The 26,497-nt window shown below is 39.7% G+C and overlaps 1 protein-coding gene across 4 annotated transcripts in view; it reads left to right on the plus strand.

Moving 5' to 3' along the window:
• Positions 1-26,497, plus strand: part of rbm27 (RNA binding motif protein 27) — a 164,745-nt gene that overhangs the window by 12,678 nt on the left and 125,570 nt on the right. For all 4 annotated transcript variants that reach the window (XM_078551101.1, XM_078551104.1, XM_078551103.1 and 1 more), the window contains exons 2-7: positions 6,880-6,998; positions 13,060-13,196; positions 15,608-15,702; positions 18,531-18,733; positions 23,759-24,025; positions 25,261-25,515. In XM_078551101.1, the coding sequence (XP_078407227.1) occupies positions 6,880-6,998; positions 13,060-13,196; positions 15,608-15,702; positions 18,531-18,733; positions 23,759-24,025; positions 25,261-25,515 (1,076 nt within the window). The remainder of the gene's footprint in view (positions 1-6,879; positions 6,999-13,059; positions 13,197-15,607; positions 15,703-18,530; positions 18,734-23,758; positions 24,026-25,260; positions 25,516-26,497) is intronic.

Below are 26,497 nucleotides of genomic sequence, written 5' to 3' on the forward strand. Positions count from 1 at the left end.
GATCCACCTGCTTTGAACGTCTTCCCTGTCTGAGGGAGAGCCAAACTTGTCAATCAGCCTGGCTTCATGGGAGGAACCTGTCAATGGCATAAGATGTATACTGTGCAGTGAAAACCTGGATTTTGTGGTTTCTTGTTTGAAGCTCCGGCCCCACCTCTGCCCACCACATAATCTGCCCTTGTTAATGTCCAGGCAGCAGAGTCTAATCTGGGAAGGATAAAGTTAAAATATTTAATTATAAAATCTTGCAGAGAATGTGAATTAGAGAAAAGTGACAGAAAAAGTTTAAAAAGAAATTAAATGTTTTAAAAATGACCAACAATCATTAAAATATGACGTATTGAGACTCCACACAGTCAATTTGCTGTGCCAGTAAGTTTGTTTGGCAGTAGTTAAGGCTTTTCACCTCTTGATACATTTTGCTTTTGCTTGACTGGACAACTCCTAACTTTTTTTTAGCATGTTTTGTAGATAATAGGTAAGCACAGCAACATCACACCCTTCCATGTCTGTGAATGCTGAATGCCTCAGCGAGGTTTAAGTGTTGCAAAGGCTTGTAGAGGAGCAAGACAACTCAGACAGCAACTTCCTGATTTCCACATTTAACTGCAGATGCTGAAAGTTATTGTTCATTTTTTTAATAACATTGACCACTGAGAGGAATATAAGATATTATGTTGAAAAAAAAAGTTTTGTTCTGTTTTGTTGATGAGGTTAGTGGTATGAAAATTTAAGACGACAAAGTATAATTCATAAATCGAGGAACGTTTACTTATAAGTTAACTGCTATAAAAACTGGTGGTCAGAACCCTGGCTTTGTTTTTGGGGAAGTTCAAATATTAGACATTGTAGTATGTTTTATTCCTGGAGGGTAATTTCTCTTTGCAGAAGATTGTCTTTAAGCCTGACACACAAATTTGCATTAAGCAGTGTGATGGGTACCTGAAATATGTCTATGCATTATGATTTTTATAGAATTACTAACTAAACTCTCATGTGGTAGGGAAGGGTATTTGTTAATTTTAAGGACAGGAATATTACATCATGTAAAAATGAATGTTATCCTGCTGGTGCTGAACTGTAGCTGTAAATCTGTTTAAGACTAAGTTAAATTAATGGGTAGCACTCTCGGTCATGTGTGGTGTGATGACGCCCCGATTTTGCTGAAACAAATAGGATAGTGGCCAAAAATATTTCGATTTTCAAAATAAGATGGTTTTCAGTGGTTTCATTGGTTACCTTTTATTTTTAGTCTTTTATTACCTGTTTTGAGGCTGATTTTTTTTTTTGTTGATTTGGTTTGCTTTGCACCAGTTGGTTTTTTATTTGTTGGTGTTTTAAAAAATAATGTCAGTTCATCAAAAGCAAGCGTGGTTTAACACTTCCACTTGTGATGTTTGAAGATGTAATGGTACAACATTTTGTAGTGTGCTTTACCAGTCCTTTATGCAAGACAGTTAAGGCTTTAAAAGCTTAAGAGTTAAACTAAATGTTTAAACTTGTGTGGAGCAAACCTACCTGTCTTATATCTGGGATACAGACATTGCAATTGTATTATTTAACTGTAGGTTTTGCCAAACTCTAATTTTGCTTATTATTGGTGGGTTTGCAGAGCTCAGAAGAAAATATAAGTGTCAGACAAATAGAGCAGTCAGTGGTAAACAGTGAAGACCATTGGTTCACCAACAACTGAAAGTGGATTCTTACATTTACAAAGACATTGCTTTGCTGTGTACTTGCACTACTCCTGACAGATTCCCTTAGTTATACTTTTAGATTCTGAGAATTGGAATAGTCCCACTTGAGGGAATGCGGCACCAATGTCACACTCCCTCAAAGCTGCACTAAACTGTCTGTCTAGATTAGGCACTCAGAGAATCACACAGTGCAGAAGAGGCCCTTCGGCCCATCTTGTCTGCACCGACACGTGAGAAACACCTGACCTACCTACCTAATCCCATTTACCAGCACTTGGCCCATAGTCTTGAATGTTATGACGTGCCAAGTGCTCATCCAGGTACTTTTTAAAGAATGTGAGGCAACCCGCCTCCACCACCCTCCCAGGCAGTGCATTCCAGACCGTCACCACCCTCTGGGTAAAAATGTTTTTCCTCACATCCCCCCACTAACCCTCCTGCCCCTCACCTTGAACTTATGTCTCCTTGTGACTGACCCTTCAACTAATGGGATCAGCTGCTCCCTATCCACCCTGTCCATGCCCCTCATAATCTTTTACACCTCGATCGGGTCGCCCCTCAGTCTTCTCTGCTCCAACGCAAACAGCCCAAGTCTATCCAACCTCTCTTCATAACTTAAATATTTCATCCCAGACAACATCCTGCTGAATCTCCTCTGCGCCCCCTCCAGTGCAGTCACATCCTTCCTATAATGTGGCGACCAGAACTGCACACAGTACTCCAGCTAAGGCCTCACCAAGGTTCTATACAACTCTAACATGACCTCCCTACTTTTGTAATCTGTGCCTCGATTGATAAAGGCAGGTGTCCCATATGCCTTTTTCACCACCCCACTAACATGCCTCTCCACCTTCAGAGATCTATGGACACACACGCCAAGATCCCTTTGTTCCTCAGAACTTCCTAGTGTCATGCAGTTCATTGAATACTTCCTTGTCAAATTACTCCTCCCAAAGTGCAAAATTGTTGTTCTCCTTGTCAGTAATTGTAATATAGAGCGTTAACAGAAGAAATTGAATTCACTTCGGAGCAGTGAAGTGAGCAGATATTGACATTAAAATCCATTCTTGGGTCCGTTTGGCAAATTGTGTGTTCAGTGTTGGTTTGCTACTAATTGTTTAGTGGACTATTGCTGTTTTTGAGCCCTGCACTTGACAGAACACTTCATAAAACTGCAAATAAAAACAACAAACACCAGAAAGACTCAGCAGGTTGGGCAACATTGGCTAGAAACCACAAATTAATTAATGTTTCAGCTATAAACCCTGCTTGAAAATGTAAAATTGCAGCGGTTTGGCATTGTTTTTTTTTTAACTCACGACTGGGTATAATTAGGGCAAAGAGGAGTATAACTTAATGATACCTATAATTGTTTGGTAGTACAGAACTTGTGTATTGCTGAAAAAAGACGATTTGTCAAAACTTTTCATCCTGCACTCATTAGTACAATTGCAAGAATACCAATGTCAGGGGAAGCAACAACTTTATACTGTATGAAAAGAGAGAACAGTATAAAGTTGTTGCTTCCCCTGATATTGATATTCTTGCAATTGTCCTGATGAGTGCAAGCTGGAAAGTTTTGACAATATCTGTTGCGATCCCGGTGATGTTCATACTGGGCAAGTCAGATCCCAGAGTGAAACCTGGCTTGAAAGATCCTAACCTTTTTTTTAGAAACTGGAGGAAAGTTACTGAACAAATTCACAAGAGTCTGCTAATGAACTTTTAACTCACAATAAAATATTTATTAAACAGGAAAAAATGAACTATATTACACCAGACAAAAAGGTTGAAAATATCTCGATACAAACACAAGAAAATGATTCAAACTCACACTATTCCTTTTACCCCAGGAATATCTTTACAGACAAGTATAAATTCAGAAGGATAAAACAATTTATAAGATCTATCTTATACTCTAATATTCAGGCTAAGTATGAAGTACATGTGAATTAATAGGCAAACTGTGGTCCGACACACCATACTCCAAAGTAAATGACAGATGCGGCCGAAGCTTCTCAACAACACACCCAGACGTTTGTCACATTGAGTCAACCAGTCTCACTGAAACTTTGTCTTTCTCATGAGGATTTCCAATCTCCACATTTCAAGAACTTGCCTTGGAATTCTCTCCAATGGTCACTCCCACTTGGATGGTTGCAACAATGGCCCTCCTCGCAGGGCTTCGATCTCACCGCCTGAGATTCCTTCCCCTAGATCTCCGAGTACACTCCAACTTCACCTTCCGAGCACAATTTCAAATCCTTGGCCATGCCAAACAGAACACTACTGCCCCAAAAAGCCTGCAGTAACGAGTCACCAATCTTCAGCTGCCTCCTCGGATTTTCAGGGCTTCTCTCAAACCCACTTCGCTTCAAGTCTGTTCCCTGCAGCTCACTCTTTAACTCGGAGCCTACCTCTGCTCCTCTCCTTCAAGACCTATTTCTGATCCCTTTTTCTGCCCCTTAACTGGGATTCTTTCTGGGACCTCTTATCGATCCCTGTCTTTGTCTCTGCCTGGGATTTTCTTCTGGGACCTCTCCCTGTCCCCCTTCCCATGTCCTGCTCCATGGGATGCCTTCTCTGGAATGGCACTCTGGTTGAGGTCACCTGACCTGCAGTTTTGTGCCATTTCACTCCTTGCTTCTGCGCAGGCTTGCAGGGCCAGTTCCCGGCCTGAAGATCGTAACAGACGTGAACTGTGAATGTGTGTCCAATTTCTGGCTGGCACATGTGCAGAAGACCCAAGGCCCACCGGGAACTGTAGTTACCAACCTGTGACTGCTGATTTAAAATTAAGGTAAGTATCTCCAGTTTCCTACCACTGCCCTGAAGTGATGTCAGTTGCCAAGATGTCAATCCAATGCCAATAATTCTGTAAGTATTTTAAATGCTGCGTACATTGATCCAAAATGAACTAAGTTTTAATGATCCACGGCGTTGTATTCAAAAATATTGAATATTAAACTGGGCCCCCTTTAAAGCTGACATATAATATTGGAGCTCTGAAACTTCTTCCAGTCTTGTGTTCACTGCCTACTGGCTTTCTGAGTCTGTTCTTCATTCCACCCTGGTTTGTGGAACCCCTAGCTGTTTCAGCTCTACTCTTTGGAACTCACTCCTTAAACACCATCTACATCTATCTCCTGTGCCATTAAAAGCATTCTGAACATCCAGCTCTTTGACCAATCTTTCAGTCTTCAAATTCTTCCATTAAGACCCCACCTGTCCATTCTTCTGTGAAGCACCTTGCTATCTTAAAAACTCAATATAAATGGAAATGGTTGACCATGTGCAAATAACCTTTCTCTCCCTAGAGAAGTTTTGAAGAGAGAAATAGCTCAACTTCACAGACTAGGTAAGTTAAAAGTTCAAAGCCTAGTCTGTCCTTGGTTGGGGCAATTGTAAGGACCCCAAAAGCAGCCTTAGTGCTTCTGAATTATGGAAGAGAAAATAGGCCAGGGTTCGTTCCCTTGATTGCTGGAAGTGGATGTTTATGGATGTTGGATGAGGACAGGATCAGATGTTATTTGTGATGGTCCTCCCCATGCTGTTGTACAATGTACTCATTTGTCAAGATTCACACATGAATGTTCTCCATTTGGGCAAAGTACATGAGGGCAAATAGTTATTATAAAATTAACTGAGTAAGGAATTTAACCTGAACAGGAAGAGAGGGGTAAAATAAAGATGGCTTTAATGTCAACTTTTGTCCAATAATATTCTTGTCAAATGTTTCAGGATGTCCTGTTATGTTAAAGATATTATATGAAGGTATGCTGTATCAAGAGCAGATGTCAACATTTACTTCTAAAACCTCAAAGATTTGTGCGATTGAGTCAAAGACTTGTGTATCATAAAACAGAAAACATAAAATGACGTTTTAACATTTTACATAAATTTCCAGTAATGCCTGAAAGTGGTTGGAGTGTTTTCAATTGTAAAATTTTTGTTGCATTATGTAACTGAGACAACATCATGTCGGTCCATGCCCAACAAGGACAACATGGGGACACCCCTCCAAGCTCCCCTCCAAGTCACACTTCATCCTGACTGGGTCAAGATCTTGGAATGCGTTACCTAACAGCACTAGTACCTACACCACACAGACTGTAGCAGTTCAAGAAGTTGGCTCACCACTACCGTCTCAAGGGCAGTTAGGGATGGGCAATAAATGTTGGCCATCTCAGAAAAAGCTTTTGTGAGTTTCTTAACAAAAACAGTGAACCAGGGGAGACAGTGATGTAGTGGTAGTGTCACTGGACTAATAATCTAGAGACCCAGGCTAATGCCTTGCAACATGGGTTCAAAAAGCCATGGCAGCTGGTAGAATCTGAATTCAATGAATAAAATCTGGAATTGAAAGTTGGTCTCCGTAATGGTGACCATGAAACTATCATTGATTGTTGTAAAAACTCATCTAGTTTACTAATCCCCTTTATGGCAGGAAATCTGCCATCCTTACCTGGTGGACCTATATGTGACTCCAGATCCACAGCAATGTGGTTGACTCTTAACTGCCCTCTGAAATGTAAGTCTAGTAAGTTACTCAGTTCAATGGCAATTAGGGATGGGCAACAAATGCTGGCCTTGCCAGCAATGCTCGCATCCCATCAAAGATTTTATTAAAAAACTACCACGTCTATTTATTAAACCTTAAATTACTTTTGTGTTCTCTTTTATATTCCCTCACAAGATTCCTAAGGTGGCTGGAAGGTAACCTGGATGGCCTCTGTTAACATAGATCAATTCCCTTTCTGTTTGTGTCCCATCTTTGAGTGGGTAGAATCTGTGATGCAACAGGGTAGTGTGCCAGTATAGTGAACTATGTCTATAACGTAATAAATGTTCGCCTTAGGATTTTTTGTGGGGGGATGTGGAATGAACAACTTGTAACAATTGAGATCCTGTGCGGAAGTAAAGTTTATGAGCAAAAAGGATGGAGATTTGACCTAGGATGGAAAGTGAGTTACCCAGTTGATAGCAATTTTCTGCAGCGAGAACTCCTTAGTGAGATCAGTCTTAAACATCTGTGTTGTGTGGGTTACACGTCATAGAATGATTACAGCTCAAAAGAAAGCCATTCAACATGTGTTACAGAAACCATTCCCTCCCCCAATAAAATCAAATGCGTTGTTCTATCAATCTAGTGTTTGATTTTTCTTTAAATCTTATTTTTCAGCTGCGATGCTGACCCATCAGCTTTAGCAAAGTATGTAGTGGCTTTAGTTAAGAAAGACAAGCCAGAAAAAGAGCTGAAGGCTTTGTGCGTTGATCAACTGGACGTATTTCTACAAAAAGGTAAGATTTATGCTGCTTTGTATTTTCTCCTGCCATTTTTTTGAAGCTGCTGATTCATGCTGGGATTACAGTTTTACGTAAACTGATACAAGTGACATGTATCATGGGTAAACGTAGGCTGAAGCTTTTAGTAAACTATTTAATCTTGAGAAAGGTCGGAGGGGGGGTTGGGGGTGGTGATATCATCACCAGTTACGTTTTTTTCCAGCAGGCAGGTAAGCTATGAGAGCCCTGAATGATTTTCCACCCCCCCCCTTAAACTGTACTGAGGCCAATTGTAGCCCCCCCACTGTTGACCTGGCTGAAATCAACTAATTTAACTCGCACTCTGGTTTGAGCATGAGATCTTCATGATCTGTATAATTCAGTTCCACAATGCGCAGTACATTTATCAACCAAATGAATAGAGAAGCTGTTCTGTTTTTTTTCTGGAAATCTCCACCTCACCTGACTAGAATGTTCAGTGCCAACAAATATTTTATGTTCATAATTTATCAGACTCTCACCACTAACTGGTTGAAAATGCTCTTTTAAACTCTGCAGTACACAGTTCACATGCATGTTTTCTAGTTTTTCCAGTAATATTGAGGATTTTAAAGACTAGGTCTATGCCGACCAATTTTTTGTAGTTGAATTATCTATGCTACTAAAATATTTAAGCGCATGCTTTGCATTTTGTACAGTAAAAACTCAATACCTGTTGGATTCCCAGCTACATGGCATGGGTTGAGAATTGGTTCGCAGACTGGAAGTAGAGATTAGGAATAAATGTGTCTTTTTCGGAGCAGCAGGCAGTGACTAGTGGAGTACCACAGGGATCAGTGCTTGGGCCCCAGCTATTCACGAAAAATATCAGTGATTTGGATGAAGGAACTAAATGTAATGTTTCCAAGTTTGTTGATGACACAAAACTTGGTAGGAATGTGAGTGGTGAGGAGGATGTTAAGAGGCTTCAAGGTGACTTAGACAAGTTGAGTGAATAGGAAAATACATGGCAGATGCAGTATAACTTGGATAAGTGTGAAGTTAAACATTTCGGTAGGAAAAACAGAATGACAGTATTATTTAAAAGGGGATAGATTGGGAAATGTTGATGTACAAAGGGACCTGGGTGCCCTTGTGCACCAATTACTGAAAACAGGCATGCAGGTGCAGCAAGCAGTTAAGAAGGCCAATGGTGTGTTGCTCTTCATTGCAAGAGGACTTGAGTACAGGCACAAGGATGCCTGACTGCAGCTGTACAGAGCCTTGGTGAGACCACGCCTGGAGTGTTATGTGCAGTTTTGGTCTCCTTATATAAGAAAGGATATACTTGCCATAGAGGGAGTGCAGCGAAGGTTCACCAGACTGATTCCTGGGAAGTCAGGATTGTTGTATAAGGAGAGATTGGGCTGACTAGGCTTGTAATCATTGGAGTTTAGAAGAATGAGAGGGGATCTCATTGAAACGTATAAAATCCTGACAAGGCGGGACAGACTGGATGCAGGGATGATGCTTCCCCTGGCTGGGGCTTCTAGGACAAGGAGTCACAGTCTCAGGATATGGGGTTGGCCATTTAAGACTGAGATGAGGAGAAACTTCTTCACTCAGAGGGTGGAGAACCTGCGGGATTCTCTACCACAGAAGGCTGTGGAGGCCAAGTCACTGAATATATTTAAGAAGGAAATAGATAGATTTCTAGAATCTAAAGGCATCAAGGGTATGGGGAGGGAGCGTGAGTATGCCAGTTGAGATAGAGGATCAGCCATGATTATATTGAATGGTGGAGCAGGCTCAAAGGGCTAAATGACCTACTCTGCTCTTATTTTCTCTGTTTCTAGAGTTTGAAGCCATTTTATTATTGCATAAAAAAGCAGCTGCTTCTCTAAAGCTGTCACATTTGACTGACAGATATTGTGTGCATGCCCCTTGACCTAAAAGCAAAGATAGTTGTTGTTGGAGATCAGCTTTTAAACCCTACCAGTTTAACAACTGTGATAATGACTTGTTTATTTATATAACTCAATTTGAATATTAGAGAGGTGAATAGATGCTGACTGCAACGTAAATGTATGTAGTGATGCATCTCTTAGCAAAGTCAAATCTGCCATCTAAAATAACTTTTGTGGCCTACCACTGTCAGTATAAAGTTGAATCTAATTAGAGTTGATGTACTACCTTGTTTTCCCCTTTTCACCTTGGATCACTGGATACGTGATACTGGAGTGTGCATTGTTTGAGACATATTTTGCTAATAAAATTAAGAATTTAAATGCAGCCTCCAATTAAAAAGTATGAAAGTTTAATAGAATATCTGAAGTATGCTTCTTTAAGGATGAATGCTTTTTTGTTAGTTGACAGTGCATACCTAAATGGCACGAGAACTTTCCTTTGTTTACCAATGTAGCAGAGCAGATAAGCCTGGAGTTTTACAAATACAGAAAATGTATCTCCCTTTGTCTGAAGGAATCACAACTGTCCAATGGCTTATTTTCCTGAATGATGATTTGGCTCTCCATAATTTTTTTCTCCATTTGAATTGAGAGTCTGCATTTATTGTGTATGAAATATACTTTAGGGATGAGCTGTGGCTCATTGGTAAAACTCTTGCCGTTGAGTGAGAAGCTGTGAATTCAAGTCCTATTTCAGACATGAGCACAAAATCTGGGCTGACACCTCAGTGCAGTACTGCAGGAGTGTTGTATCTATCAGAGGGGCTGCCTTTCACATGAGCTGTTAATTTGAGGTCCTGTCTAGTCTTTCAGATAGATGTAAAAGGTCCCATGGCACTATTTGAAGAAGAATAGTTAAGTTCTGGTCAATACTTGTCCCCCCAACCAGCATCACTAAAATAGATTGCCAGGCCTGGATTTTGCGTTAGTAATAATGGCAAAACGGTCGGCATTTGCCTTAATTACTCTGCTGAAACTAATAGCAACTTCTGGAGTCCGCATGTGTGTGGATAAATCCAGAAGTTGCTGGCAGTAATCCTGTGCTTCTTCCCAGGCTACACTGTTGAAGTCCCCACAGACTACAGTCAGATAGAAATCATTGAAATGACAAGAGCTTGCTGTTTTAAGCTATTAGTCTTGCTGTAAAAACAATTGGAAGAAGTTACACCTCATTGAATGAGGTGTAACTGGATTTTTAATGACATGCTAAGTTTCTCATTACTTCTTAAAAGCTTTTTGACCCTGAAAACCTACATTTTTATTTGTGGAATGTCAAATGTCTCTTTTATGACAAAATTCCACATTTTAAAATCATTAAAAAAAAGTGCTTTGATATTTCCTTAATTCCAAGTGTATTTCTCGATCAGTATTTTTGCTCTCTGTAAAATTTGATGAAAAGTGAAGGATAATCATTGCATTTTACTTTCTGGATTTCTGCCTGAGAATACTTCAGTGTGGTTGGTTGCATACCCTGTTTAATTACATCACTGTTGCTGGACACCTGAAGGTTCCCTTGACTTGGAGATGGATTCAAATTAGCATTGGGAAAAGAGAAATCCATGTCATGATGATTGCTAGTGTTTTTTGGGGAGTTTTCTTTGAGGTCAGTGGTGAGAGCAGAAAAACACAAGTAACAGGAACAGGAGTAGACTATGGCCCGTCGAGCCTGCTCCGCCATTGTGTGATCATGGCTGACCTTGGGCTCCAACTCCACTTCTCTTCTGTTCCCCATGCCCCCTGAGAGACCAAAAATCTGTCTATCTCAGTCTTAAATGTATTCAATGATGGCGCATCCAAAATCCTCTGAGGCAGAGAATTCCAAAGATTCATAACTCTTTGAGTGAAGTAATTTCCCCTCATCTCAGCCTTAAATGATTGGCCTCTTATCCTGAGACTCTGCCACCGAGTTTTAGATTCCCCAACCAGCGGAAACAATCCCTGTGTTTACCCTATCAAACCCTTTCAGAATCTTGAATGTTTCAGTGAGATTTTCCATTGCTGCTGACTGCAATATCCAGGCCATTTTCTCATTACTATTTGTGGGACCTTGCTGTGTGAAGAATGGTTGCTGTGTTGCCTACATTACAACAATGGCTACACTTCAAAGGTAATCAATTCACACAAAGCACTTTTGGGAGGTCCTGAGGTTGTGAAATATACTATGTCAATATAAGTTATTTCTTTGTTAAAACGTTGACAGTTTAATAAAGTTAATTCTGTTTCACCTGTGTAAATTTGCTGAATTTTCTGCTCCAGATTAGTCAGAGAATAAAGTAAATCTTTCTTTGGGACCAGCATTAGGAGCACTTCAGAAGCGTGTGATTTAATCATTCATTGAATTCTCTGTTTCAACTGCTGAATGTAATAAATCTTTCCTCAAAAGAGCATGTTCTTGTATGTTCAGGCACTGCTTAGTAAATGGTGTCATCCTGGCCCAATGAAAACCACCAGTGTTAAGTTGAACATGTTTCAACCAATCCAGCAATATAGATTTAACTTCTTAGCCTAGGCAAGAAGACTCAGTGTAAAATGTTATTTGATATTAAAGCCTGTTGTCAAATATAAAGGTGCAAGTGCTTTGTATTTTCTTAACAATGATAGCCTGTGCTCTGAAGAATGAGAATCTCATAAGGCTGATGTAAATGCTTAATGCAGATCTCTTACTTTCTGTAAAGTTGGAAGGATCCGCAATTTGTATTGCTTCATCATGTATATTAGGCTGATGGTTATTATTTACTACACAACTGTATTTTAGCATTTATTTTACAATACAATAGCTCTAATTTTAATGAGGAACCAGTCAGCCTGCACTGGTTACATAAATATCATATTAGACATTGTGTCTTTTTTCGACTCCAGCAATAACAGTAATGTACGCCTGTGTCAGGTTGCCTGGCAATTTAATATCCCTGGCATACAACGTGAGTGTTGACAGCTGTCAATAAAAAGGGAGATGGCAATCCATTCAAATCGTCCTGAAGAACACAGAATCATGAATGGCTTCCTTCTGTGCTGTAGGATTTGGGATACATTGCCTGTGTGGGATTTTTGAAAGAATTATCAAATCAGTTGTTGTTCTGTAGCTGTTTCCCTATAGCCATGCACATTCTTTTTAAGTATGCCTGTATGTCCAATTCCCATTTGCAAGTTAACTATTGAATCTGCTTTCACCAGTCTTTAAGGCAATGCATTCCAAATCTAAACTCATTTAACACATCTTTTCATCTCTCCTCTGGTTCTTTTGTCAATTATCTTAAACCTGCTATCTCTGGTTACCACCCACCCTCCAGTGAAAACAATTTCTCTATTTACTCAATCAATATCTCTCATAATTTTGGACACTTATGTTAAATTTCTGCAGAACAATCCCCACTTCTCTAGTCTCTCCTCATAAGTGAAGTTCCTCATGCCTTCTGTCACTCTGGTAAATATCCTATGCAGAATCTCCAAGGTCTTAACATCCTTGCTAAAGTACAGGCCCAGAATTTGACAAAATAGCTGAGGGCTACCCTGTGATTTTTAAAGGTTTAGTATAAGTTTCTTGCATTTGTACACACTATTTTTAAAGCAAAGGGCCCCTTCTGCTCTATTAACAACCTTTCTCAACTGTGTTTTGGCCTCTCTTTTCCTTTTCTGTCTTCTGAAAATGTTTCATGTTGAGGCATATGAGTTGGAGTAAAAATGGTTAAAAAATCTTTTTCTGAATTAAAAAACACCATTTTATTGTTGAGTAAAAGCTGTGGTTTGTTTCTTTCCATAAAGGACCATAACTAAATCCTTTCACGATAACCTTCAGCAGAAATACTGTATATTGGGAAGTTTTCTTTTCGGAATGGATAGCAGTATCCCTTTCCTTCATTTTCTCCCTTATTGCTTCAATTCTTTATGAGACAGTGGAGTTAACTGAAACAGTTTTGACTATTTTGAGAGTTGTGGTTAGTAATGATTTGCAAGAGAGTCTTTGTACATGTAAATGACTAAGCACTCTATGAAAGCATTGTATATGTTCCTTTGTGAGGCACACTTGGTGATTAAATTCTAAGTAACTTATTTTTGTGAAAAATGTTTTTTTTTACATTTTGCTTTCTCTGGCAGTACTTCTCATCATTGGTCTGTAATTATTTTGACAGAAACTGTTGGATTTGTGGATAAACTTTTTGATGCTTTAAGCACAAAGAACTACGTGCCACGACCAGAACAGCTTGTCCAGGAGACATTAAAGCAGGACATGCAACCTACATGGCAAGAGAGAGAGGACAAGAAAGAAGTGAGTAACAATATGTCTATTTCTGTGAGTTAGTTTTTGTAGTAGAGTATGGCTAACCTAGTGAATATAGCATTGAACTAGCAATTCAGAGATCAAGAATTTGATGAATCTGGTAACTTGTGGGTTGCCATCTGGTTCACTAATCTCCATTAGGAGAGAAATCTGCGATGTCTACCTAGTCTAGCCTACATGTGACTCTTGCAGTACCTGGTTAATACTTAATGTTCTTGGGGTTAACTAGGAATGTACAGCTAATACTACCTTGCCAATGTTGCTTACATCTCACGAAGTTTTGTTTTAAGAAATGAAAGAAGTCACCTTTAAAATGGATTGAAACTAATTAAATCGCAAGAAAAAAATGGATGTACAGTCAGTTCACCTTCAGTAAAAGATTCTCACGCAAATGTCTTTAACTGCTACTAATTGATCCCAGACCAGCATAATTCAGTCAAAGGCTTGAACCTTGCGACTGTGAATAAATAAGGGGTGATGATGGCACAACAGGGGTGATGTGTTGTTTGATGACCGGGGTTAAAGATGCGAGTAGGAAAGATTTTTCTTACAAACACAAAATCTGGATTTAGGAGAGAGATGGCATAGAAATTAGTTCTGGTCAGAACTGAGCAGATGTTGAAACTACTTTTTAGAAGACTCAGCAGGTCTGGCGGTAACTGTGGAGCGAGAAACAGTTAATGTTTCAGCTCTGGTCTGATGATCGGACACAGACCTGAAAGGTTGGGCTGGATTTACTGTGGGCGGAGGGGAGTGGGTGGGGGTCTAGCTCATCAGTGGAAGAAGTGGTGGGAACCCCACGACACTTTCATGGGGGAGGTCCAGCCAAATTTAAGTGCCCCTCATGCACTTAACTGATCAGTGTCAGGTTTTCCCTGGGAATTAGGGTCCTAGTGGTGGAAATCCCACTTGCCAAGACTTGCTGGCCAGTTGGAGGCTGGCAGCTCTCCATTTCTGGCAGAGCCTCTGGGAGCACTCCGAGGACTTCACCGGGGATTGTCATTGATTTTCCTGGACACAATTGTTGAGATCTGAAGTAAGAAAACTTAATGCTACAAGTTTCACAAGAATATTAGCTTGCCTCTGCTTGTGTTTTGCTGCGCCCAAGAATCCATTCACTGGTGAATAAGATCAGGACTCGGCTCACGGGGAGGACGCTCTGGGAGGTGGGATGGGAGGTTGGAGACAAGGCCAGGTTGGGTGGCTTTCAGTGGCTCTGCCCACCCCCCCCCCCCCATTCCCTTCCCAATGCTGGGTCCCGCGATCGGGCACTTAAGTGCCTGACAACGAATGCTCCCCCTTGGTAGGCAGCTGGCGAACCCAACAGAGTTTGCTGGCCAGTTTTTGGGAGGCATGGGAAAGCTGTGTGATTCCCATTCAATCCCTGAGCCACCACTAAGTTCCAGTAGCTCAGATAATTGGTGTCAAGTGGCTCATTTAATGAATTTCTTGCATCAGCCTCTTCCTGCCTCCAACTTAATCACGAAAGGTTCTTTCATCGCTGGCAGACGAACAGGCGGCCTCTCCTGCAATAAGTGGGCCCGGCTGCCAGGTCCCCCGCTGCGAAGGGCTGGATTAAATTCTGTCCGTTAACTCTATTTCTTTTTCCACAGATGTTGCCTGATCTACTGAGCACTTCCAGCATTTTCTGCATTTATTTCAGATTTCCAGCATTCAGTGTTCTGCTTCTTTTGGGAAGATTTTATTCTACAATGCAATTGTCACCTCCAGTTGTATCTCATAGTTTTGAAAATTTGCAGAAGTTTTTTGGCGTTGAAAAAATGCATTTGTTTAATTTTAATCTCATGGATGCCATTTGTTGCCGATATCTGATTAAACAATTTCAGGAAAAGTAATATGAAGTTGCATATAAACAACAAATATGTGTATGGATGTGTTGCAACGTTTCTTTGGCAAATAATCGACAGAATTTTTTTCAGGCGTGTAGCATTATTCCTGACTTTCTGATTGATGTTCCGTTGATGATGATGATGGCCGTTTGGTGGGAGATATGATAAAAGTCAAAACAGTGGGGATAGTTGCAATGGATATCCAAGAATTAGAATAATTCTAGCAACTAACATTTTAGGTAGTGATATCGTAAACTTTGAACAGGTTACAGACTATTGTCTCTATAGCCTGTCAGATTTCATGATGCAGTGACTGCTGGGTTGCAGTGTTATGTGTGAGTTGCCTGAGAGGCCAATGTCTAAGAGGTCAAGTAGTTTGGAAGTTGTACTCGGAGGTTAACTGCTGAGATGCAATCATTCTATTCTTTTATTTTATCCATAAGCTGTCATGGGAGATGCAGAAATCTCAATGTGACTAGTGCTTCTCATATTTTTCTGAACTGCCAACTGCAATAAACATTTTTTTTTTACTGCTTATTGCTATTTTAGGTTCCCTTGTATGATGAAGATCAAGATGGCAGAAAATCCTTATTAAAGAAAAGTCACAGTCCGTTTAAACCTGTTTTGGGACCGATTGACACAAGGTATGTCCTTAAACCCAAATTACTACTTAAAATTGAGCTTGCTTTTGGCACAGATACAATTGTGTTAAATTTGATTCATGTGATCACTAGTCAAGACTTTTTCTGATTTTTGGTTTTAGAGGCAGTGTATAAATAAACAAAAAAAAATGGTATTGATTTTGTTTTGGGGAATGCAGTAAACTCTGGACAAATGCCCCTTCTACTTACTTTCCATAAAGCCGTGGGGAGCTACAAGCTAAATCCAGCAGAGATGTATTGCTTGCAAATTCTGTTGCTTTGTTTTTCATGAATTATGGATATTTATTATTTTTAATATATTGCACCACAATGTACTTATTCAGCATGATAAATAAGTAATGGTTATCCGACCATTTCAGTTTCAATGCTTTTCTGATTTTTTTTTTGTAATGTTACAATATAAAATGGATAAAGATATTAAGGAGATGAAATGCTCATTGTAATGAAAAATGGAAGAATGCCTTTTTTTTTCCTCCATAACTAATGCCCTACAAATGAAATTGCAGCATCACCATTTGCACACTTTGATAGCTTTCCTTAGTGGATTTTAATTACGGAGAAAACGTGGAGCTTTGATTAAGAGATTTTGCAATCAAAGTAATTCTTCTCTTGGCACATTTCAAGATTGACATTGCCTAGCTATATGCTGAATGCTTTTGCATCTTGTAATGTTAGGTTGGAGTATTTTGTCAATGAACAATAAAACCTGTCTTGTGTTTTCAAGGAAATTATTTCTGAATGTGTCTTGATTTTTCCCACTGTCACCTTCATTATTTTAAAGTTCTATCTACTACCATTTGATTCACTAGGACAATGGTCCCAGCCTAGTTTAAATGGAGACCGTCCCAATGGAACAGCTCCCTCTTCCCTTGGTATGATGTCAGTACCCCATGAACTGAAACCCCCCTTTTCAGCCACATATTTAACTTTGAAACCTTTTTGTCCCTATGCTAATTTGCATGTGGCTCAAATAACAATCCAGAGATTGGTTCTGTGTTCTACTTTTAGAACCATAGAAAAGTTACAGCACAGAAGGAGGCCATTCGGCCCATCTTGTCCATGCCAGCCGGAGGACACCCAGGTGCCCTTTCTAATCCTGCCTTCCTGCACCCGGCCCATAGCCTTGCAGCTTACAGCACTTTAGGTGCAGATCCAGGTACTTTTTAAAAGAGTTTAAAGTTTCTGCCTCTACCACCAACTTGGGCAGCAAATTCCAGACACCCACTACCCTCTGTGTAAAAATGTTCTTCCTCATGTCACCCCTACACCTTCTGTCACTTATCTTGAGTCTATGTCCCCTGGTTCTAGAATTTCCCATCAAGGGAAATAATTTTATCCTGTCCACTCTATCTATTCCTCTCATAATTTTGTACACCTCAATCAAGCCACCTCTCAGCCTTCTTTGTTCTGAGGAAAATAACCCCAACACATCCAATCTCTCCTCGTAGCTACACTTTTCTAACCCTGGCAACATTCTTGTAAACCTCCTCTGCACTCTCTCCAGAGTTATTACGTCCTTCCTGTATTGTGGTGACCAGAACTGCACACAATACTCCAGTTGTGGCCTCACCAGTGTTTTATACAATTCCAACATTATATCCTTACTTTTATATTCTATACCTCTGCCAATGAAGGAGAGCATTCCATATGCCTTCTCTACAACCTTGTCTACTTGAACTGCTGCCTTCAGGGACCTGTGTACTTGTACGCCAAGGTCTCTCATTTCATCTACCCCTCTTAGTATATTCCCATTTATTTTGTAATCCCTGTAACTGTTTGACCTCTCTAAATGTATGGCCTCACGCTTCTCTATGTTAAAATCCATCTGCCACTTTACCGCCCACTCCACCAACCGATCTATATTGTTTTGGAGATTATGGCTATCCTCTACACTATCCACTACTCGGCCAATCTTTGTGTCATCTGCAAATTTCCCAATCGTGCCCCCCAAGTTCACCTCCAAATCGTTAATATATAACACAAACAGCAAGGGTCCCAATACTGAGCCCTGTGGAACACCACTTGAGCAACTTTTTTTATTTTTGTAGGGGACATCTCTACTTTGTACAATTAGGATCTTGCTTTTTAGTGCTTCCCACTGGTTTTCCACTGTTTTATCCTCCAGCAGTGCTGTCCAGTCCACCTCAGCCAAGTCCCTTCTCATTTCTGCAAAATTTGCCTTCCCCCAGTTCAAGACTTTTACTCCTACCTTATCTTTGTCCTTTTCCATGGTAATGCTAAATCTAACTGAATTGTGATCACTGTCCCCGATATGGTCGCCAACTGTCACTTCACCCACTTGCCCTTCTTCATTCCCCAAGACTAGGTCTAGAATTGCATCTCCTCTCATTGGGTTTGTCACTAATTGGTTGAAAAAATTTTCCTGGACACACTGCATGAATTTTTCTTCCTCAGTGCCCCTTATATTGTTTGAATCCCAGTTGATATTAGGATAGTTGAAGTCTCCTACTATTATTGCCCTCTTGTTCTTACAAGCAGAAATTTGTCAACATATTTGTTCTTCTATCTCCCTTTCACTATTTGGGGGTCTGGAGTATACTCCCAGTAGTGTGACTGCCCCTTTTTTATTTCTAAGCTCAATCCATAAAGCCTCGTTTGTTGACCCATTTAGAAAATCATCCCTTCTGACCCAGCCACCTCAATCTCAATCAGTAGATTGTCATTTCTATCGATGTCACTAACTTCAATTGAACTAAAGTTTGATTGGATTTTATTTTTAAAACATTTTGACCTGAAAGACCATAATTTTATAACAAGCACAAGTACGATGTGTTCTTTCAATTTGTCAGAACTCGCGATGACAAAAAACGTGAGGAACGACGACGCAGGGACTTCGAGAGATATCCTCATCCCAGAGATCTTTATCGAGAACGATATGACCGTCGTAGGGGCAGAAGCTATAGCCACAGTCCAACAAAGAGCGCAAGTCGAAGTCGCAGTCGCAGTCGAGACCGGACTCGAGATCTTGGGCGCAGCAACAGCACAAGCAGAGGTGAGCTTAATATGCTTGTGAAACATGTAGGCCTTGTTTTTTTACTTCAGACCTCGAAAATTGTTTCTTTTTAGCATTTGTAAATTTTGGGTGGTGGGGGTGAAGGATGGTGCAGTGGTGAGTAATCTATTTACCATCAGCATTGATGCATTTAATGGAAAGTTGATTTCTCTGATATGGCCTACTGATTGCTAGGTTTTCCTCTACTCTGACTTCATTTCAATGCTGGACAGATGTTCGTCTAGATATCAATAGCACAATTTGCATTTATTTATTTCCTTTTATGTAGGAAAGCGCCCCCAATGCTTTAAAGGAGTAAAATCAGGCAAAAATTGATACTGAACCAAATTGGAGATGTTGGGATAGGTAACCAAAAGCTTGGTTTAAGACATATAGACCCTAAGCTCTGGAATTTACTCCCTAAACCCATCCACCTTTCTTGCAAAGAACTGAAGAAACTCCCCAACTGGTGATGTAAGAAGGGGACAGACTGAATGGTACACTGCGATAGGATTGAATATCATCAGTCATTCAACTTTTCATTTGTCTTTTGGTTCCAGTAAAGGGAAATTTTAGTGTTATTTTAAAACATATATGGGACTAATTGGTGGAAAAATTTACAATTACTCACCGAGGGCTAGCTGGTAGAACATTTAGGGTGCCATATGTGTATTTATGTTAATTGATCAAAGCAACCATGGAATTACAAAAGGGAAGTCATGCCAGATCAATTTAATAGAATTTTGAGTTAAAATAAAACAGCATGGGTGGCAATATAGATATAGTTTATTTAGATTTTAGTAAAAAATTTTATGGGCTATTACATGGAAATCTAGTTGGAAAAATTAACAGATGGTGTGCGTTTTGCCTGAGTAACAGCAAATAGAGGGTTTATTAAATAACAAGTGTTTGGGTGGAGAGTTGTGTCGAATGGAGCCATGGGGTTCTGTTGGGCTGGTCAGTATTCTTCAGTTTTACGTAATCAATCTGAAAAGATGTGTCTATAGATTAAGGAGTGTTTTAAAGAATGAGAGAGAGGCAGAGGAGTTTAGGGAGGGAATTCCAGAGCTTTGCATTGCGACAGATGAAGGCATGGCCACCAAAGGTGGAGCAATGAAGATCAGGTAAGTGCAAAAGGCCAGAATTGGAGGAGTGCAGAAATTTTGGAGGGTTATGGGTTGGAGGAGGTTACAGAAATAACTAAGGAGTGATGCCTTGGAGGGATTTGGAAAGAAGGATGAGAACACTAAAATAATTTGGTTATTATGATAGAACATGGGACCAAGCTTTATGACTATGTAAAGCATGTGCAGAAAATTTGAAGATGCAGTTTAATTTCAATAATTGTGAAGTCATGCACTGCAGGTTGCAAAATAAGGAGAGAAATTATAGCATTAATCGGGAAACTACTGACTAAGCCAAATCAGTAAAGGGATCCAACAAGAAGTCAAGCTAATGTGTGGCCACCTTCAAACAACATTTGAGATATCTGGGTGCAAATTAAGGAACCTTGTAAATAATGAAGAATATCTTGACATTAGTTAGCCTGTGCTGGAAACAGCATAAAGAGGAGCTCAAGACAAGTAGGGGACTAGAGAGTAAAATGTATGAGAATTGACTCTGAACTGGGACTGATGTTGAAAGAGGAAACTGAGGGAGAATATATTGGAGTTACCTCAACCTTATTAATTTAGATATGTTGAGAATAGGAGTATTTAATTTAGGAGCACAAGTGTAAGCTGAAGAGAGGCAAATTCAGGCAGACCACGTGATTATTTCATTACAATGGTGGTTGGTTTTGGAATGGTTTACTAAAGAACGTTTTGATGGAAAGTCGCTTGGATTGCTATTGCTATCTGTAGAATCTTGTATGTTTACAAATTGACGGCTATGTTTCCCAGATTACAACATTGTTGGAGGGGGGTCAATGGTGTAGTGGTATTGTAACTGGACTAGTAATTCAGAGCCCATGGTAATGCTCTGGGGACCTAGAATTCAAAAAAATCTGGAATTAAAAGTCTAATGATGATCATGAAACCATTGTCAATTGTTGTAAAAATCCACCTTTTTCACAAATGCCTTTTAGGGAAGGAAATCTGCCATCATGTCTGCCTACATGTGACTCCAGACCCACATCAATGTGGTTGACTCTTAAATGCCCTTTGAAAGGGCCCAGCAAGCCACTCAGTTGTATCACAATCTCTAGAAAGTCTAAGGAATGAAACTAGATGGACCACCCGGCATCGACCGAGGTACCAGAAAGGACAACAGCAAACTCAGCCCTGTCAACCCTGCAAAGTCCTCCTTGCAATAGCTTGCCATAGTTATACTCAAGAAATCATACCTTATAGATAATGCCCCAGACACCACAAACACCATCCTTGGGTATGTCTTGTCACACTGGCAGGTCAGACCCAGCAGAGGTGGCGGTACAGTGGTATACAGTCATGAGGGTGTTGCCCTGGAAATCATGAACATCGACTCTGGACCCCTTGAAGTCTCATGGCATCAGGTCAAATATTGGTAAGGAAAGCCTCTGCTGATTACAACATATCAACCCTCCAGCTGATGAATCAGTGCTATGTTGAACACCACTTGAAGGAAGCACTGAGGGTGGCCACTACTGACTGTCCCTAACAGCACTATGCGTGTGCCTACACCGCGTAGGTTGCAGCGGTTCAAGAAGGCAGCTCACCACCACCTTCTCCAAGGGCAATTAAAGATTGGCAACAAATGCTGGTCGAGCCAGTGATGCCCACATTCCATGAGCAAATATATAAAAAAAACAGCAACTACATTTGAAAAATACTTCTTTGACTAAAGCACTTTGAGAGACCCTGAGGTCATGAAAAGCATTGTGTAAATACTTTATTATTTTACGGATAGAGACTTGAATTTTTTTTAGAATTATAAATCTTAGAGTTAGCATTTAACTGAAGTGGAACTCCGTTCATTTGCTGCTACAGATTTCAAATTTCTTAAATTCAATCTCAGAGGCTGTTATAGTGCAATTGAACATCACAATCTCTGGGTTGCTGGTTTACTACCATAACCACTACATTGCATACTCCAGTTAAGTATGTTCTCATTGGCATTAACCTGTTACTCTCTCTACAGCGATATACTATGAGGTTTGTGAGAGGCCACTGAATTTTGCAGACCTTTAGAAAGGAAATCCAGGCTGCCTGAAATCTTCCCAGATCTAGAGGGATCCTTACCTGAAGTGTTTTGAGAATTTTCAAATGTTTTTCTTAAATCTCAGTAGGATGCTTGTGTTTAAAGGAGTTAGGCACCTGGAGTACAGTGATTAATCATTTTACCTGTAGGCCTATGGGTTTTATTTTCTGCACAGTATTCAACCTGGTTGCCTACCTTTGAATGAAGGACAAGTTAAATAAGATACGATTTAACTAATATTGTTTTCAAAGAGGAAACAAATAGTTTAAAATACGTTTTGTATGGTGCAGAGCTGTTTATGCTAAATGCAGTTGGAGATGGAGTTGAGTATTTATCCTCTATCACACCTGTCGTTATTTTCCATGTTAGAATTCATGCTGCTGATTGATTCCATCAGGTATTGGGGGTTAGAAATAGTTTCAGACTTTTCTATTTCTGGGCACTTAATTTGACACCTCAGAATGAAGCATCAGCAGACAATGAGCCAAAGATGTGTCTTCGGACAATACACTCATGGAATGGAAATGCAATATCTCTATAGCTGATACTGGTAGAAAATAATTCTTGCAAAGGACCAGTCCTTTGATATCCTGATCTTAACAGATACATCTGAAAAATTTCCATCATTGAATTAGTAAATCAATAGACTGTGGGCTGTGACTCTTTTAATGCTACTAAGAAAGCTATATCACAATGTTTATGAAGGGGTTCTTTTCAATTTCATGTTTAGAGACTTGGAGCTCTGCACTGCAAGTCCCTCTGGATTTAAGATTATGTCCCTAGCTGAATGTTACTTGAATATGTCAGCTGTACTTGCAATAGCTTCATCATTTCTCAACCAGGGCACCAGGTGGTAAGCCTCATTTAAAAAGTGTCTGTCTTTGTGAAGGGATGGAAGAAGCCAGTAATTAACAAAGATCATCGAGTACAGCTTTTTTGTACATCAAGAAAATCAAATTTTCTACATATGTGAATGTCAGTGGAAACTCCTGGTTTTTGGAGCCAGATTCAGAGGAAAAAAGGAACTGAAAAGATTTTTAAAAAATGATTAGACTGTGGTTGTTGTCTCTGGACTGTTCATAGTTATGAACAACTAATATGCACTTTACTTCCAGTCATAGTCTCATAAGTAAAGTGCACAGTTTAAGTGTCTCTCTTTGTAAAATATTTTTGAGTCAGAATTTAATTCCTAATATTCCATTTTGAAGTTTGTTGGTAAATGTTTTGTACAGTAGATGGCCTGTGTTGAATCTCTGCTATATGCAAACTCAGATTCAAGGTCCGAGCATTAAAGCATAGCTTACCGTGGATTCTTGTGGCTTGGATGAAGTTTTTCTTAAGATACGGAAGCAAATTTAAATGAGCATTTAAAAAAATGTTAAGTTAATTGCTGGCATATTGTTTTTAACAAGAGATGTAGTTAAATCTCATTTGTAAGATTAATGAAGTGTGCAAGAAGTAATTGAGCTGTGCAAATTTTTGCCATGCAAAACTCAAGTGAGCTGCTGTCTGTTGGAAGATGGTTGTACAGGGCTGTTGGCAGTATATTGCAAGATAAAAAGCTGGTCTCTTCCACAAATATTACATTCCACATGGGTGCTAGATTGAAGAGCAAAATTGACCTGGGCATAAAATATGGACTGCTTTCAGCTTTTTGTAGGACTACGAATATAATTATAGGGGAGCAGTTTGATAATTGAGTGCTGATTTTATAAATACTAATTTAGTGTAGTCACTGTCAGGATATAATTTGACAACGTTGCTAATCATTTTGGTATTGATATTATGAACATACAGCTAGTTTGAAAAAAGAGCTTGCTTAAATAACACTTTTTTTTTAATGAACAGAGCAACATAAAGACAGATCAAAGTTTGAATTGGAAAGAAACGAGGGCTCAGAGAACATGTATGTCCCCAGTTGCACGTCATCGAACAGTTCAACTGAGCAATATTTCTCTGGAGGACATGCTGCTTCTGGTGCAGTAACTGTGGTAGCTCCTGCCCACCACCCTGACAATACTACTGAGAGCTGGTCTAATTTCTATAATAACCACACCGGCACAAACTCCTTTGGTAGAAATGCAGCCCCAAAGCGCCGATGCAGAGACTATGATGGTAAGAAATGCGCGCAGCTTTCATCTTTTCATTTGTAAAATATTTTTGAGTCAATATTTAATTCCTACCATTGCATTTTGAAATTTGATGGTGAATATTGTCATGATAGCCTGCATTGAAATTGTGTTCTGTATATCAAACTCAAGCTTAATATCTATATTGCAAGCATCGGGCAAATGAAGCTCTGTGATGCATACAATTGAAATTTGGCTATAAGTTAAAGCTCTGTTGAAAAAAGGAGGCTGAAGGGTGAGGAGGTATTTAACATTATGAAAAGTTTTGATAGAGTGTCTACAGAGAGACGATTTCCTCTTGTGGGAAAAGCAAAACTGGAGGCCATCAATAAAAGATAGACATGAAGAAATCCAATAGGGAATTCGGAAGAAACTTCTTTACCCAAGAGTTGTGAGAATATGGAACTCACTACTACTAGGACATGGTTGAAGCAAATAATGTAGATGCATTTAAGGGGAAAGTAGACAAGTTTGAGGGAGAAGGGAATGGAGGGTTAAGATGGGTCAGAATCCTGGAATTCCCTCCCCAACAGCACTGTGGGTGTACCTACACCACATGGACTACAGTGGTTCAAGAAGGCAGCTCACCACCACCTTCTCAAGGGCAATTAGGGGCGGGCAACAAATGCTGGCCTAGCTAGCGATGCCCACATCCCATGAATGAGGAAAAAAATTGATTTATGAGGAAAGATGGGCGGGGGCTCAGGCCGAATGGCCTGTTTCTGTGCTGAATATCTGTGCAATTCTATGTAATAAGATGGATCAAAATCAGTGCTGTTCAGGTGGGAATTAATGGGCTACCCCTGAGCTATGTTCATCAGACTTGCTTTAGTCCTATGAGAGCTGATAAACATTTCTTGTGTCATGTTCAAAATAATATATGGTTACAGGGCTGGACATCGAAGCTTCAGGATCTGTAATTAGAAGTAGTCACTGGGCTGTAAGAGTGAGAGACACCTAACGAAATATAATTTTTTTTTACATATTGTCCACTGAAAAGAAATCTGTCAACTATTAGCGGTTAAGGACCTCTGTATATGTGCACTATGTAATGAATACATAACATCGCATTAAGATGATTGCTGGATAAATTATTTTCTTCTTTCCGAACACCTGCATAGAATCACTTTTTTGTGCCTTTAAATTAAAATCTGAAGGATATTCGTGAGAAACATATAACTTGAAGAAAAATGTGTACTGAAATTCATGTCTTGTTTTCAGAGAAAGGTTTCTGCATGCGTGGTGACCTCTGCCTCTTTGATCATGGCAATGACCCACTAATAGTGGAAGATGTCACTCTTCCTGGAATGATTCCTTTTCCACCACCGCCTCCAGGCTTACCCCCCCCAGGCCATCAGTTGCCTCCACCAGGACATCATTTACCTCCACCCTTACCAGGTCTCCCTCCAAACCTGAGGTTACCCCCAATACCACCACCTGGGCAGCCTCCTCCTCCAGGCATCCATCCTGTATCTGGTAAGGACACCATTCCTTTTCTTTTTATAAAACACAGTTGACTTAAGCATTGGCTTGTATTCAGTGAACTTGGGTTAGCCATGTATAAGATTTTGGTTGTTCTTGAATAAAAATGCATGTTCATTTAATGTTAAGTTTTGTACTTGTAGAAATATTAATTTTCTCTTCGGTGAAATAGCATTGCATTCAAGTCATGCAGTGATCACTGAGCAGTATAGGAAACACACACATGTTTGCAATTCTTTATAATCTAGAGCAGCAGCATATTGTGTCAGAGATATATTTGCTTTTTGAAATTGAAAAGGCACGAAACATAGTTATTACAGAGGAAATTGTTTATAAAGGAACGAATCAGAAAACCAGGCTGACGTTGGGAATGAAGCACTATGGTGTTGGAGTCTGCAGTACATCCCACTTTGGTGTTCTGCGACAGATTTAAATCTTTATGAATAAACAGGTTTTATTGAAAAGATTCTGTTATGGTTTTTTTTTTTAACATGCTTGGTTGATTGAAGAGCCCTTGTGTAATGCAATCTTAAGTCATTATTACCAGAGTACTAAAATAGACTTAATGATGTGAGATCTGGGATTATTATTTGGAAAAGTACGGAAGGTACAAGAACTGAGAATGCTTTTGTAAGGTGGAGTTGATGGTTGACTTAACATTGCATGATGATTAGCAATGTTGTTGTATAAAACTAAAAAAACAAATCAGAAGAAAAAATGTAACAGCTAAGTTAATGCATGAGAACTTCTCAGCCAAAGAAAGAACATCTCAAAAATGTTTAGTGAGTTGTTGTGTTTTGTTCTGTAGCTCACAAGCTCCCAGTAGAACCATGAATACCATTTTAAATTATGTCTGGAAAATTTGTGAACCTCTGCTAATTGCTGTAGTAATTTGAAATTTGTATCTAATAATAGTGTCACCAATGTCTATAACATGCTAGCATATATATTTGATTTCCCAAGAGAAACATTTTTG

The sequence above is a fragment of the Cetorhinus maximus genome, chromosome 10, assembly GCF_964194155.1.
Source record: "Cetorhinus maximus chromosome 10, sCetMax3.hap1.1, whole genome shotgun sequence".
Classification (NCBI taxonomy): domain Eukaryota; kingdom Metazoa; phylum Chordata; class Chondrichthyes; order Lamniformes; family Cetorhinidae; genus Cetorhinus; species Cetorhinus maximus.